This window comes from Colossoma macropomum, unplaced genomic scaffold (assembly GCF_904425465.1).
Source record: "Colossoma macropomum unplaced genomic scaffold, Colossoma_macropomum, whole genome shotgun sequence".
NCBI classification, from domain to species: domain Eukaryota; kingdom Metazoa; phylum Chordata; class Actinopteri; order Characiformes; family Serrasalmidae; genus Colossoma; species Colossoma macropomum.
In genome coordinates, this window is record NW_023494788.1 from 28483110 (window position 1) to 28495258 (window position 12149).

General features: G+C 39.2%; 1 protein-coding gene across 2 annotated transcripts; it reads right to left on the reverse strand.

Annotated features, from left to right (window-relative positions):
• Window positions 1-2161: 2161 nt before the first annotated feature.
• Window positions 2162-11764, reverse strand: atp1b4 (ATPase Na+/K+ transporting subunit beta 4). 2 transcript variants are annotated; one of them, XM_036569033.1, is made up of 9 exons: window positions 11612-11764; window positions 11007-11081; window positions 9969-10197; window positions 6373-6501; window positions 5941-6054; window positions 5407-5606; window positions 5111-5167; window positions 4909-5001; window positions 2162-3986 (listed from the first exon to the last, which is right to left on the reverse strand). In XM_036569033.1, exons 2-9 carry the CDS (start codon window positions 11070-11072, stop codon window positions 3825-3827), a joined length of 1050 nt encoding a protein of 349 aa, XP_036424926.1. In that variant the 5' UTR covers window positions 11073-11081; window positions 11612-11764; the 3' UTR covers window positions 2162-3824. The 2 variants fall into 2 exon arrangements, with proteins under 2 accessions (XP_036424926.1, XP_036424925.1); XM_036569032.1 differs by having other exon boundaries at window positions 11597-11764.
• Window positions 11765-12149: the final 385 nt, after the last annotated feature.

Below are 12149 nucleotides of genomic sequence, written 5' to 3' on the forward strand. Positions count from 1 at the left end.
GGAAAAAAACGGTTCTAGTATTTGTGCGACTGGTGTCACATTAAATACTACTTTCTCAAAAATGAAATTTGTTTTTGACATCTTTCATCTACACTTTGATTAAAAAAAAAAAAATCTACAATACATGAAAATACAGAACTGTGACACCAACACAGAACTGCAGAACCACTCACACTGTGTAACAACAACCCAGAACTGTTACTCCAGTGACACTGTATATCACCAAAAGAGAATGGTAACACCAGTGACAGTACGACTAGTTTTTTGGAAACCTTTTAGCCAAAACAGGGACACTATTAAATTATCAAATATTCATCAGAAATGTCCACATAAACTGGTGTGCATATTAGACTCCTGAATTCATTGTGCAGCTTGGTTAATAGAGTTAATCAAATGTGAATGCCTGTCCCTGGTTTACCACCATGTTACTGGGGTTATTAACATAAAGCAGTGACTGTTACTTTGACACCAGTGACAGGATAAAAATGAAGAATTATCTCCAAATGGCTGACACATGCAGGAAATGTAACATTGCTGAATCATAAATGAATTAATAATTACAATTATTTTTGCAACTATTATGAAGAAACATAGGAAACTAGGTTTTTAAGAAGTGTCACCAGTGACAGACAGACATTACTGCAGTGTTGGGCAAAATAACAGATACATTTGAGAAAATTTTGGAAACTGCATTAAGAAATGATTCTCCTCCAAGTACTCAAATAAGCCAATACATCAGATAACACAGCAGTGACTAAAACATTTTGGGACAAAAATGCTTTTAATAAAAATATAATTTATTACAATATTTCTGAAAGTCTAATTATGTGTTATGAAACAAGAAGACTGTTTCTAACAATTTAATGGATTTGACTCTTCTGCAATAAATGACTTAACTAATGATTTAATTTTGTTGCAAGTCTATTTCGCATACTGAGATTAGACATATCACCACAAAGAATTTAAAAATAATAACAATAAACAATTAATATGTGTAATGCATTTATGTGTTAATAAGCTTTATCTAAATATTTTTGAAACCTATTCCCAGCAGTTGGCAGTTTTTTTCTCCTTCTTGAAAAAATTCTTGAAATTTATACTTAGTATTTTAAAAAAAACATTATTTGCATTACAATATTTACTTGAAACAAATACATATCTTCTCAAAATATTGACTTAAGTTACAATAATTACATTTTCTTGAAGTATTGACAATATTTGGAAATAATTACTTATGTTCTTTAGATTTAGAGATGCATTGTTGAACTAGTGACGTTAATATTTCAAGGAAGTAATTATTTTTGGGATAGAAAAACAATATTACAAGATATCAGTATTATCATTACCATTATTACAAGATACCGAGTCATTATATTGACATCATAAGTCATTACTTGTATATAGTAAATTAATATTTTGAGAAAATAAGTCATTATTTCAAAATAATAAGGCAACATTTTTGAGAACATATGTTTTTTGACCTAATCAGTCAATATTTCAAGAAGATAAGTAATTCTTTAAGATGCCATGGCAATATTTAAGAAAATACATCACTATTTCAAGATACTAACACAAAATTAAAGTAAGAAATGATTTCTAGATTTTAATTCAGCATTTCAGGACATTAGTCACTATGTACGAGATAGATACTAAATAAATATTTTGGCATATTGCTGCCGGAAACAAAAGCCACCAACAATTTTTTCTCCTTTACCTGGCACAAATGGGCTTCCATACAAAGGCATAATTTGTATTTAAAATATGTTTTTAAACCCTGGTGATATCTGGGACACAGTACGCCACTCTATCCAGATAACAACCCCAACGTGGTTCTCCTCACTGCAGTAAACAGCTGTAGTGTTTTCGTACAGCACATGACTCATATAGTCACAGATCATGAGATCAGTAAAGGTAAATGGACTTGAATCATGCTTATATTCTCCTGATCTGTTGGATTAATAAAAAAAATGTAAAACTTCTCCTCTGATGTCATGGGATGCAGAAAACACACCAGACTGTTGGAGCAAAGAGAGAAAACTATACCATGTATGAGTCACCATGTATTCATTCTGCGGCTGTGATGATGAAGCACTATAGACCCGTTAACATTTGTAGAGCTCCTGTCTCCAACATACAGAATCAATCAAACAGAAACGTTTCATTTAGTTAATTCTGTTCCATCTTTATTATGTCTAGAACATTAGGAGTGCTTCTTAAAAACATGAGCCGGCACGCTTGTCTGCTGTTTGATGGTTCACCGCATTCACTGAACCGCCAACATGCAGTTTCTGATTTCCATCTAGCCATCACACTTGATAACTGATTGTACCATGTCAATTACGCAAACACAATTAATAAATAATACTGTTGAAGTCCTTCTTACAGAGAACCAAGCAGGCACAATGTTTTTTTTCCCACCCTATAATGATACTGAACTGCATATAATTCTGGGTATGGGATCGTGTTTGTGCGTGTAAAATGTTCACTATCTGCTTGAGAGGTCAGGTTATGTTTCACTTCAAGAAAATAAATTTTATAATATAACTGATAAGATCATGAAAAGAACCACAATTCATACATTTGTCTCTGGAAAAATACATTTGTCTCTGAACAAAAAAAAAAAATTAGTGGTACTAATAAACATAAATCAATTTAGTTCTTTATGTAGTACAAAGAAATCAATTCTAAAACACAACAGATTGTTATAAAAAAGAACAAGCACTGTGATAGAAGGTTTAATGTATGACAGTCTGCTTTTACTGGGATTATTTTTTCACAAATTAAGGCCATTCAAATCCAAATAATTGTTTAACAGATTTTGCGTTTACGTATCTGATCTGGTGACGCTATCAGAAATTTTTACAGAAATTCAGTTAAAATTCTGTAAAGGTTAAACTGGCACTAAATATTTCCAATGAACAGCTGCACAAATGACATTTCTTACACTTTTATCTCAAGTTCTTAGGTGCTTCATACACCGAAATGTAGGCTTGGAATATTCATATATATTAACACTATACATATTAATATATAAGCACTATACTTATTCACTTATCTTGGCATATATCAGTATTAGAAATATTACTATATATTAAATGAGTGAAATATTTCTTTTGGTAAATCCAACTGGCCTTACTGGGCTTTTTCCAGCTAATTCATTGCACCCATATATTGGTAAAAGTAATTCACATACATCTGTTTTCGCTTTTGCTTCTTCTTTGATTTATTTATTTCTAAAAGTGAGCAATTTAATCTGTTAAACAAAATCACCCCTTGTATGGCCTGACAGATTTTAGATTTGTACAAAAGAAGCAAAAAGGAGTCACCGTCACGTAAAACCCAAAATAGAAATCCTACTGTTCGTCATTTAAAGTTACATATATTCAGCTACATAAATGTACCATCTGACTGAAAGTAGAGACTTACAAGTTAATTCTCTATAGTAAACTGATGCCATAGATCAACTCTCCATACTGTACAGTGTATAAATTTGCATTTGAACAAGTTTGTCTCAAAAAAACTACATTTGTTTACATTTGATTATTGTCTAACCTAGAAAATATTAACACAGGATGAAATGAAATTAATCTTTTTACTATTATATTCTGTAACGGCAGTATTCACTGCTCTTAAGTTGAACCTACACTAGCCTACTGGAGCATTCCGAGTGTGGGCGAGTACGCTGCATGCAATAACGCTGCATTAAGTTCAAGTGGAAGGCACAGAGGCAGGAGAACATGGGCAATGAAAGTACAGTGGACTATTTTAACCATAATGTACACTGAGAAGTTTAAGTTTAGTTCCTTTGCAGGCCTACTCTAGCACTATGCTCCCACTTCTAGAGAGAAGGACACGCTACCGAGGAAGCGGTCAGTAGGTGAATCATTGATGATGCCCTTGCCGTTTAGCTTACATTGAACATGTAGATGAGTGTCAAGCTGGAGATTAGGAAAGCGCACAGCCACCAATGGAGAAGTGTAGTTTACCTGTTGTGCAGAAACAAACAAAAAAAATGCTTAAAAGCTATAAAATGTTATAAAATCAAATAATTAAATCAGCTTTTGACCATTCTGACTGTAAATAAACTTGACAGCTGACAATGTTTTCTGTGAAGTTCCTGTGCTTTCTAATTATACGCACCGACCGATCACTTCTTGAAATACATGTACTTCATGAAATCCTTGTATCTACACTCTTTGTCCATTTTATCACTTACTATCTAGATGCACCTTGTTGTTCTACAATTACAGACTGTAGTCTATCTGTTAGCCCTCTATCACCCTGTTCTTCAATGGTCAGGCCCGCCACAAAGCAGGTATAATTTGGGTGGTGGATGATTCTCATCACTGCAGTGACATTGACGTGGTGGTGGTGTGTTAGTGTGTGTTGTGCTGGTTTGAGTGGTTTAGACACAGCAGTGCTGCTGGAGTTTTTAAACACTGTGTTTACTTACTGCCCACTCTATTAGACACTCCTACCTTGTTGGTCCACCTTGTAGATGTAAAGTTAGAGATGATAGTGCGCCTCTAGTCCTGCATCAATGGTCACAGAACGCTGCCCACAGGATGCTGTTGGTGGATATTTTTGGTTGGCAGACTATTCTCTGTTCAGCAGTGACAAGTGTTTAAAAACTCCAGCATCCCTGCTGTGTCTGATCCAGCTGTACCAGCGCAACACACACTAACACACCACCACATTCAGCTCAGCGTCACTAAAGTGCTAAAATGCTACAGAAACAAGGAGATGTACCTACCAAAGTGGCCAGTCAGTGTGTATGTGTGTGTGTGTGTGTATACATACATATATATATAAAAAGGCAAAAACAACATGAATTTTGTTATAATGTCTAGTTTGTTGTTATTTCTAACAGTAAGGTGACACAGTAAGGAAATATAAATGCATACTTACATGTCTGAGCTTGCCATAGTAAGGATAGTACATCAAGTTGAAAATGTTTTTTGGATGGAATTCAACATCTCCAAGGGCCTCAGTCGTCCCTTTCTAGACAGACAATGAGAAAAGAAGTGCTCTAAATACATAACATTCTGACTTCATGAGAGTTTGCAGCTTAAAAATATAGTAACATTTTTTACGAAGGCGATGTACTTACTTTAACCCCACAGTCAACGTTCACCGGAGTACCTTGTCCAGGTAAATACCCAAGAATCTGTATGAAGAAGGCAATAAGAAAGAAAAACATCACAAATCATAATGCAAAGATACTGCCTGGTAAGAGTGTGCTAGTTTTTGTAGTTACTCAATAGCGCCACAAGATGTTGCTAAAGATTCACTCCTCTGTAACAGTTTCTCTTTGTAATGGATTCTTAAGAATTCTCTCCACATTAGTTTCACACCAGCACTCTTCCATTCTTCTATTTTGCATTGCTGGTTTTAAGCTGAGCTCACCCGGTTCATTTTGAGGAGGATGCAGGGCTTTCCTGCAGAGTAGCCAAAGTCCCTTTCCTGCAGCCCAGAACACGGCCCCAGCCAGGACCTCTTGAACTGGCACGATTTTCTCTCAGCGCTCTCCTCCAGGTCGTCCTGCATGAAATATGCATCTTGCGTGCATGCAATATTACGCCTCTCCTGAACTGCATCATCATAGGCTGGAGGGGTAGAGCGCGGGAAATGGAGATACCGGGGAGGAGAGAGAGAGAAAGAGAGATAGGGAGAGAGAGAGAGAGAGAGAGACCATAAATAAACCAGACAATGACTGAATACCCTGCCTGGCCTCCCAGTCTAACGGACCAGCACAAAAGTGGGGCCCGAGAAGCACAGTGTGGTTGCGCTCAGCCTACAAAGGGGGTTTTCCTCCCTACCCATTTCTCTATGGACAACGGGGGGTGGGGGGTATGAGGAGGGGCTGAGGGGCTGGTGTATTGTAAGGCAGATTTGAATGGGTTCACTTTTAAAGGAGACACAGCAAACTTGAAGACTCACGTTTAAGCTGAGCTTCCAGCGCTCGTGCATACTTCTTCCATGAGTGGCGATCCGAGGCATTGAAGATAATCTCAAAACCATGAACATCATGAATATGTGGGGTCATGGTCATACCTGCCAGTTTGGACAAAAAAGGAGCATCTCAGATACTCACAAGTACATGGATTTCTTTTTGTTAACAAAGAATCCAAATGAAAATATAAAATGGTTCATATACAAGAGAATAATGTGTGTGCACAAGTATTCAGTTTCTGAGCTGGACATCAGTTTTCATACCACTGTCCCTACACACCAATACTGTGCCTCTGCAGAGCTAAATACTTGTCAACAAAGTTGTTGTCAAGAACTTTACTCATCTTTATGACTGCTTATTCACAGAAATTTGTAGCCACATCTGATATGCTCGTTTGTCTCCCAGATTTTAAAAGCTACCTGGAGGCATCACCCTGTCGTTGTAGGTTGGAGCATAGGGGCTGATGGACCACATCAGACAGCACATGCAGCCAGCAAACATGGCCGCAAGGAAAATGTACAACGCTGAGTAGAAGAAAAGAATGAGGCCTAGGAGGGAACAAAAAAAGAAGAACATCAGTACTATATACTGAATATGTAACCTATTTATACATCTTGTGAAACTCTCCTAAGCATTAATTTTCACAGATCTTACACAGATCTCATAAAGGTTGGCAGAGAGGTAGTTTATGGGTGCAAATCTGCAGCAATTTATCTAGGTAGCAGGTAGTGATTCAAAACTAATGTTGGAATTCTAGAATACATTATAGTCCATCTAATTGTATTCAATAAAGTATGCACTTAATTGTGGACAAAACCAAATTCTCTGGATATTTTTAAACACAATCTTAATCTTCTAAGCCGCTTATCCTTCTGGGTCGCGGCGGGGAGCTGGAGTGTATCCCAGCAGTCATTGGGTGGAAGGCAGGATACACCCTGGACAGGTCACCAGTCTATCGCAGGGCAGACAGACAGACATACACACTCACACTCACACTCACACCTAGAGGCAATTTAGCATGTCCAATTGGCCTGACTGCATGTCTTTGGACTGTGGGAGGAAACCGGAGTACCCGGAGGAAACCCACAGGGAGAACATGCAAACTCCACGCAGAAAGGACCCTGGTCACCTGGCCGGGGAACCAAACCCAGGCCCTTCTTGCTGTGTAAACATAAAAAATAAATAAAGATGTACTGAGTTCTACTGTTTGTATTGCCTTATTTACTGTGTAAGTAGTCTCGCATTTGTACAGTTGTGTGCAAAAGTTTGGGCGACCCCAGTCAAATGATAAAAATAAAAAGTGTGTAGACTACACCTACAGACAATACACTTCTGCACATTTCGCTGAATTTAACATGTTGGGGGGGGCACATTTTTCTATGCTTTGTATGCATGTGTATGCCTTATTTTTTCCAATACAACAACTCAGCAAATAAATGGAAACTGTGCACTAAAAATTAGAAAATGAGCCATATTTTAGTTCTCTGTAGGGGACATGTCAACTTTTTTTCACTTAGAAAATCAAGTCATATGGCCTGGGGTGTTTAAACGTATATGATTATTTATATTTGTGAATCATACCAAAACAATTTAATTGAATCATCATCATCAAATGTGAGATTTAATGATGTATTGAATCATTTCCTAAGAATCATAATTGACTCAAATTCTTGTGAGAGCAGAGATATTTATCGCTATATGTGATCTGTTTTGAAATCTTCTGAATTAGGCACCAAACACATGCAGACTTAATTGAATTAGTCTTCTGTGTGAGGCATGCAGTATTCATTGAAGCAGTTGTAGGTCTCAGTAATGTAATGTTGAATCTTTGTCTTTAGCTTTATGGAACTGGTGCCGTATAATGACACTCAGCATACAAGACGTGACGTAAATAGACTGCGTCTATTGTTTTTTAATTTCCAATTAAGTGTCCATTAGCTACTGATCAAACGGGACGTGTCTCCAAATTAAATGGCTTTTGCTGTGCAGGCAATTTCACAGGGACTAGCTGCAGCCAGCCTTGTCTCCCTGAGCCACAAAGGCCTTTCTGTTTGAGCCCAGGGAGAATTCTTCCAGCTGTCCTTTTACTCAGGAACACAGTGAACCTCCGGTTGCCATCAGAGTGACGGTCTTTTGCAGCCATCCAGAGCCACCGGCAGCTCCAAGGAGTCCGATCACCCCACTCTGGCATTGTGAGGCCTCTACACACTGTCCTTTCACAAAATACACATCACACACCGGGTAGCCCCTCCCCTGCTCACGTGTAAAGGGGACACGGTTCACCGAAGCAGTCCGTTTTAACACTCTCAGCATCAAATCAAGCCATCAGCCACCTGCATTAAAGGGTCCATATTGCGGAAAACTGCATTTCCCTCTCTTTTTAAAAAATAAAATAGCTTGATGTAGTCTGTAAACATTGTTAATATTTCAAATCACACCATTCACACACCAGTGCATATTTGGAAAGTAAGCTCATTTTGAATTCATTGTTCCGATGTCACAAACGCCAGCACACAGACATACAGCAACCTATTCAGCCTACTGCAGTTTATCCCCATCCATTCACACTAAAGTTAAAAGGAGTGTTTCAGTCTGGACTGCCTTCTAATTGATGCACAATACATGACAGCCAATCAGAGCAGCGGACATTTACAAATACAGTTGTATGCAAAAGTTTGTACACCCCCACTTCAAGTGACATGTTTTGTTGATTTTGTGAAAATAAGTTAACATATCCCTTACAGGGAACAAACTTAAACATGCCTTTTATTTATCTAACATATTGGGAAAACAAAATATAAAATATAAAATGTGCCATAACCTTTGCACAGGCCACATTTCATGTTATACTTTTCCCAATTTAGCAAATACATGCATTAAAGTGTGCAGAATGCTTATTTTTGCTGATACAACTATCATCAGTACTATATACTGAATATGTAACCTAGAACATCAGTACTATATACTGAATATGTAACTGAATATATACTGAATGATACAACTATCAGTCTTAAAGGCACGGTAGCAATACCAGCCTGTTTAATTCTGAAGCATAGAGGAAGGAAGGAAAATAGTTACTGATTTTCTTACAAATTTTGTACAAATGTGGACCAATGCAAAAAGCAGAAAATTAAAAAAAAAAAAAGTAGGATATAGGCCTTTTAAGAAATTTAAAAAGACACTTATTTGCTGCTTCTGCTTTGAATAACTTAAGTATATGACAGCATCAATATCTTTTGATCTCTCTGTGAGAATTTTTATGTCATTTGGAGTGATGTCCCAATGGGAATTTGACATAGCAGCCGTTCATTCAGCAGCCATTCTACTCGCTGACCCTCTACAGGAAGTGGCCGTTGCCAGGAAAGTTTGCTTTAAGCCGTAATTTAAGTCTGACAGAGTTTCTGGGGGACAAAACTTATGTGACACTACGTGTCGGCGTGCACTGGGTATGAGAGAGCGCGTTTGAGGTGGTCTGGAGGTCGAGGGGGTTTTGGGAAAGAGGCAGGGGAAGGCTCGGTAGGGGTAATAGGAATGTGATTCCTGGCCAGCAAATGGACTGCGACAGTTGCTCCCCCACTGAGAACCATTCCCCAGGCAGTCTGTTTTTGTCAAGATTTCTCCAAGCTATCTGTGCACCTATGTAAACACTCAGTTCAGACACACACACACACAGTGACACATGCACACATACACACTCGCTTTCTAAGTGGAGTATGCAGTGGCAACAGACGTGAGAGGCACAGTTCAAAGCCCCCTCTTGGTTCATCCTGACCCAAAACCCAGTGCAAAAACCAAAAATAATGAGCAAAAATAATAAGCTGTGCACTCACTTGCCTTTGCTTGTCAGACAGAGACAGAACATCACTAATTGAAGCCTTTCGTTTACAACCCGAGCTTAATCTGCTCATGCTCTCCATGCCCACTCACTAAAACAAGTGCCCATTGTTTTGACACTGGAATCATTAAACTGCTCATTGGTCTACATTCACACGCACAGCTTCTATAGGCTACTCACTCCAGCTCTTTCCCGAGCGGCCCATGAACTCCTTGGTCTCTGGGTTCCACAGGTACGTTTTTAGGTCTCCGATTTTCTCATGCAGCGTCCTCTTGGGCTTTGGCTTGGGTTTCCATCTCTCAAAGTTGAGGTCGTCCTGCTCCAGAGGCTGGTGCTCCACCAATCCCTCTTGTTCTACCTCCAGGGCTTCGGCCAGTTCATGGGAGTGCTTGTGCAGTGACCCAGCACGCTAATGACAATGAATAAAGACAAAATATTTTTTACAAATCAACCTGGTCAGATCGATTTTGCTAAACTCTTTGCCAATTGCCATTGTTAACTGAGAAGAAGCAAGCCCTGAAGAATGTAAATACAATGAACTATCACATTCTAGTGCACACAGTGGTCTGGAATGGAGTTATGTAATAGGCCCTTGGAAAGGATGTGGAGAGGGAGTGAAAAGGGCACTCCAGTAACAAGCTAAATCGAATGGGCACATTCTTAGTACGGTGTGAAGAGGGGGGAAAGAAAGATTCATTCACAATCTCTGTGCGGTGAATACAACTAAGCAGCGCAAGGCGGAGAAGGGCCTGCTGGCCCCACTGACCCTCGTTGGGAGAGCTAACCTCCAACAGCTGCAAAGGCCTGCAGGGTCACCCTACGGCCAGATGTTGCACACTTATTCACAGCACTGAGTCACGGCACACACTGAGATCTCCACCTGACCACCGTAAAAGAGCCTCCAACCCCCATGGAGGAACTTTCTTCCTAGGGTTTAATCTTCTCTATTGCTTTATGCATCGATAACAATGATCTGCAACCTCCCTGTACTTAGATGATAGAGACGGCTTGGGGCCATTCTCTATGAGTAACACCATAACAGTAATGAAATTATACAATAGCCTACTTGTCTATTTAACAGATTGCCTAGTTCTAAAACACAATTCAACAAAATTCATCTAAGTCAATAATAAGCTGTATAAAAGGATAATTCCCGTTTTGCCATCCCGGCTCAGTAACCAAAATGTCCCCAAAAAGGAAAAGCTGGTGCTGTCTTACCGCTTTGGGTGCTGAGGGTTCCGAGTTGAGCTCCTCAGCGCCCCCCGCGGTGCACTCGGCCTCCATGATGCTTCACTGGAGAAGAAAAGGGGAACCATGCTTATTAAACCAATCACATACGAGCGGCCCAAAAAGAGTCCCAGCCACACCGAAATCCAGCAAAGAGGAAACCTTTGGGCTAAAATCAATCCCCAAATGTTTAGGTTTAGAAAAATAGGCAACATTTTAGAGTGAAAAAACGAAAATACAAGGTATTACTAACAAAACTTCGATGAAAATGAAAACGAAGCAAATAAATGGGAAAACGAAAAGACGAGAAAACATTGTGGATTTTCTAAGAAAAAGCAAAAATATCATTCAAACTATTCACCATGCAAAATGAAAAAGAAGAACGCCAGGAAGAGACTAATCAAAGTGATTTATCAAAATGATGAAAAGGGATATTAAGAATTAAATTTACGTTACAACGTGAGGTAAAGCACTTTTACAATGAAAAAAATAAAAGAACACTGCAAATAGACTTAAAAATATAATCCTTGGATTTTAAAAAAATGAAACGGAAACATTAAAAAGGAAAAAAGAGGATGTACCAAAATGTACTGTACAGTCAAAGAGGTCTCCCGGCTGGTTAACGGTGCTGCGCTGAAGGAGTCTGCTGTGATTTCATGAGCTTCGCCGCGGCGGGACGGAGAGGCTCCTGCTACAGGGCGAGCATCCTACTGAATGGGGCTGTACTGAAGCAACAAGTGGGGGGTGGGAGAAAACGTGGAGGGCTTTTTTTCCTTCTCTTAATCCCTGAAGAACTTTTTTTGGCGACGGAGAGGGCCGGTGGGTGTGTTATAGGGGATTCAGTACACGCACTGCCCCCCCTCTCAGAGCTAGCCTGTACAGAGACACGCTGCCTTCATTAACTGCGTTTATTCCCTGATCTGAATGTGCCATTGATCAGTCACCCCAAGTTCAGGTCAGTTTTATTTTGCCTGATATAACAGACAAACGCAACAGCTTTGCAGAGATCTGTCCAGAGTCCTAATGAGGACATAAGTGGCAGGAAAAAAACTTTCCAGGAGCCTGAGGAAACGTTTGAGAGTCATCAAAAGTTTGACATCAGAGAGGAATCACAACACAATCCCCGCTAACTGC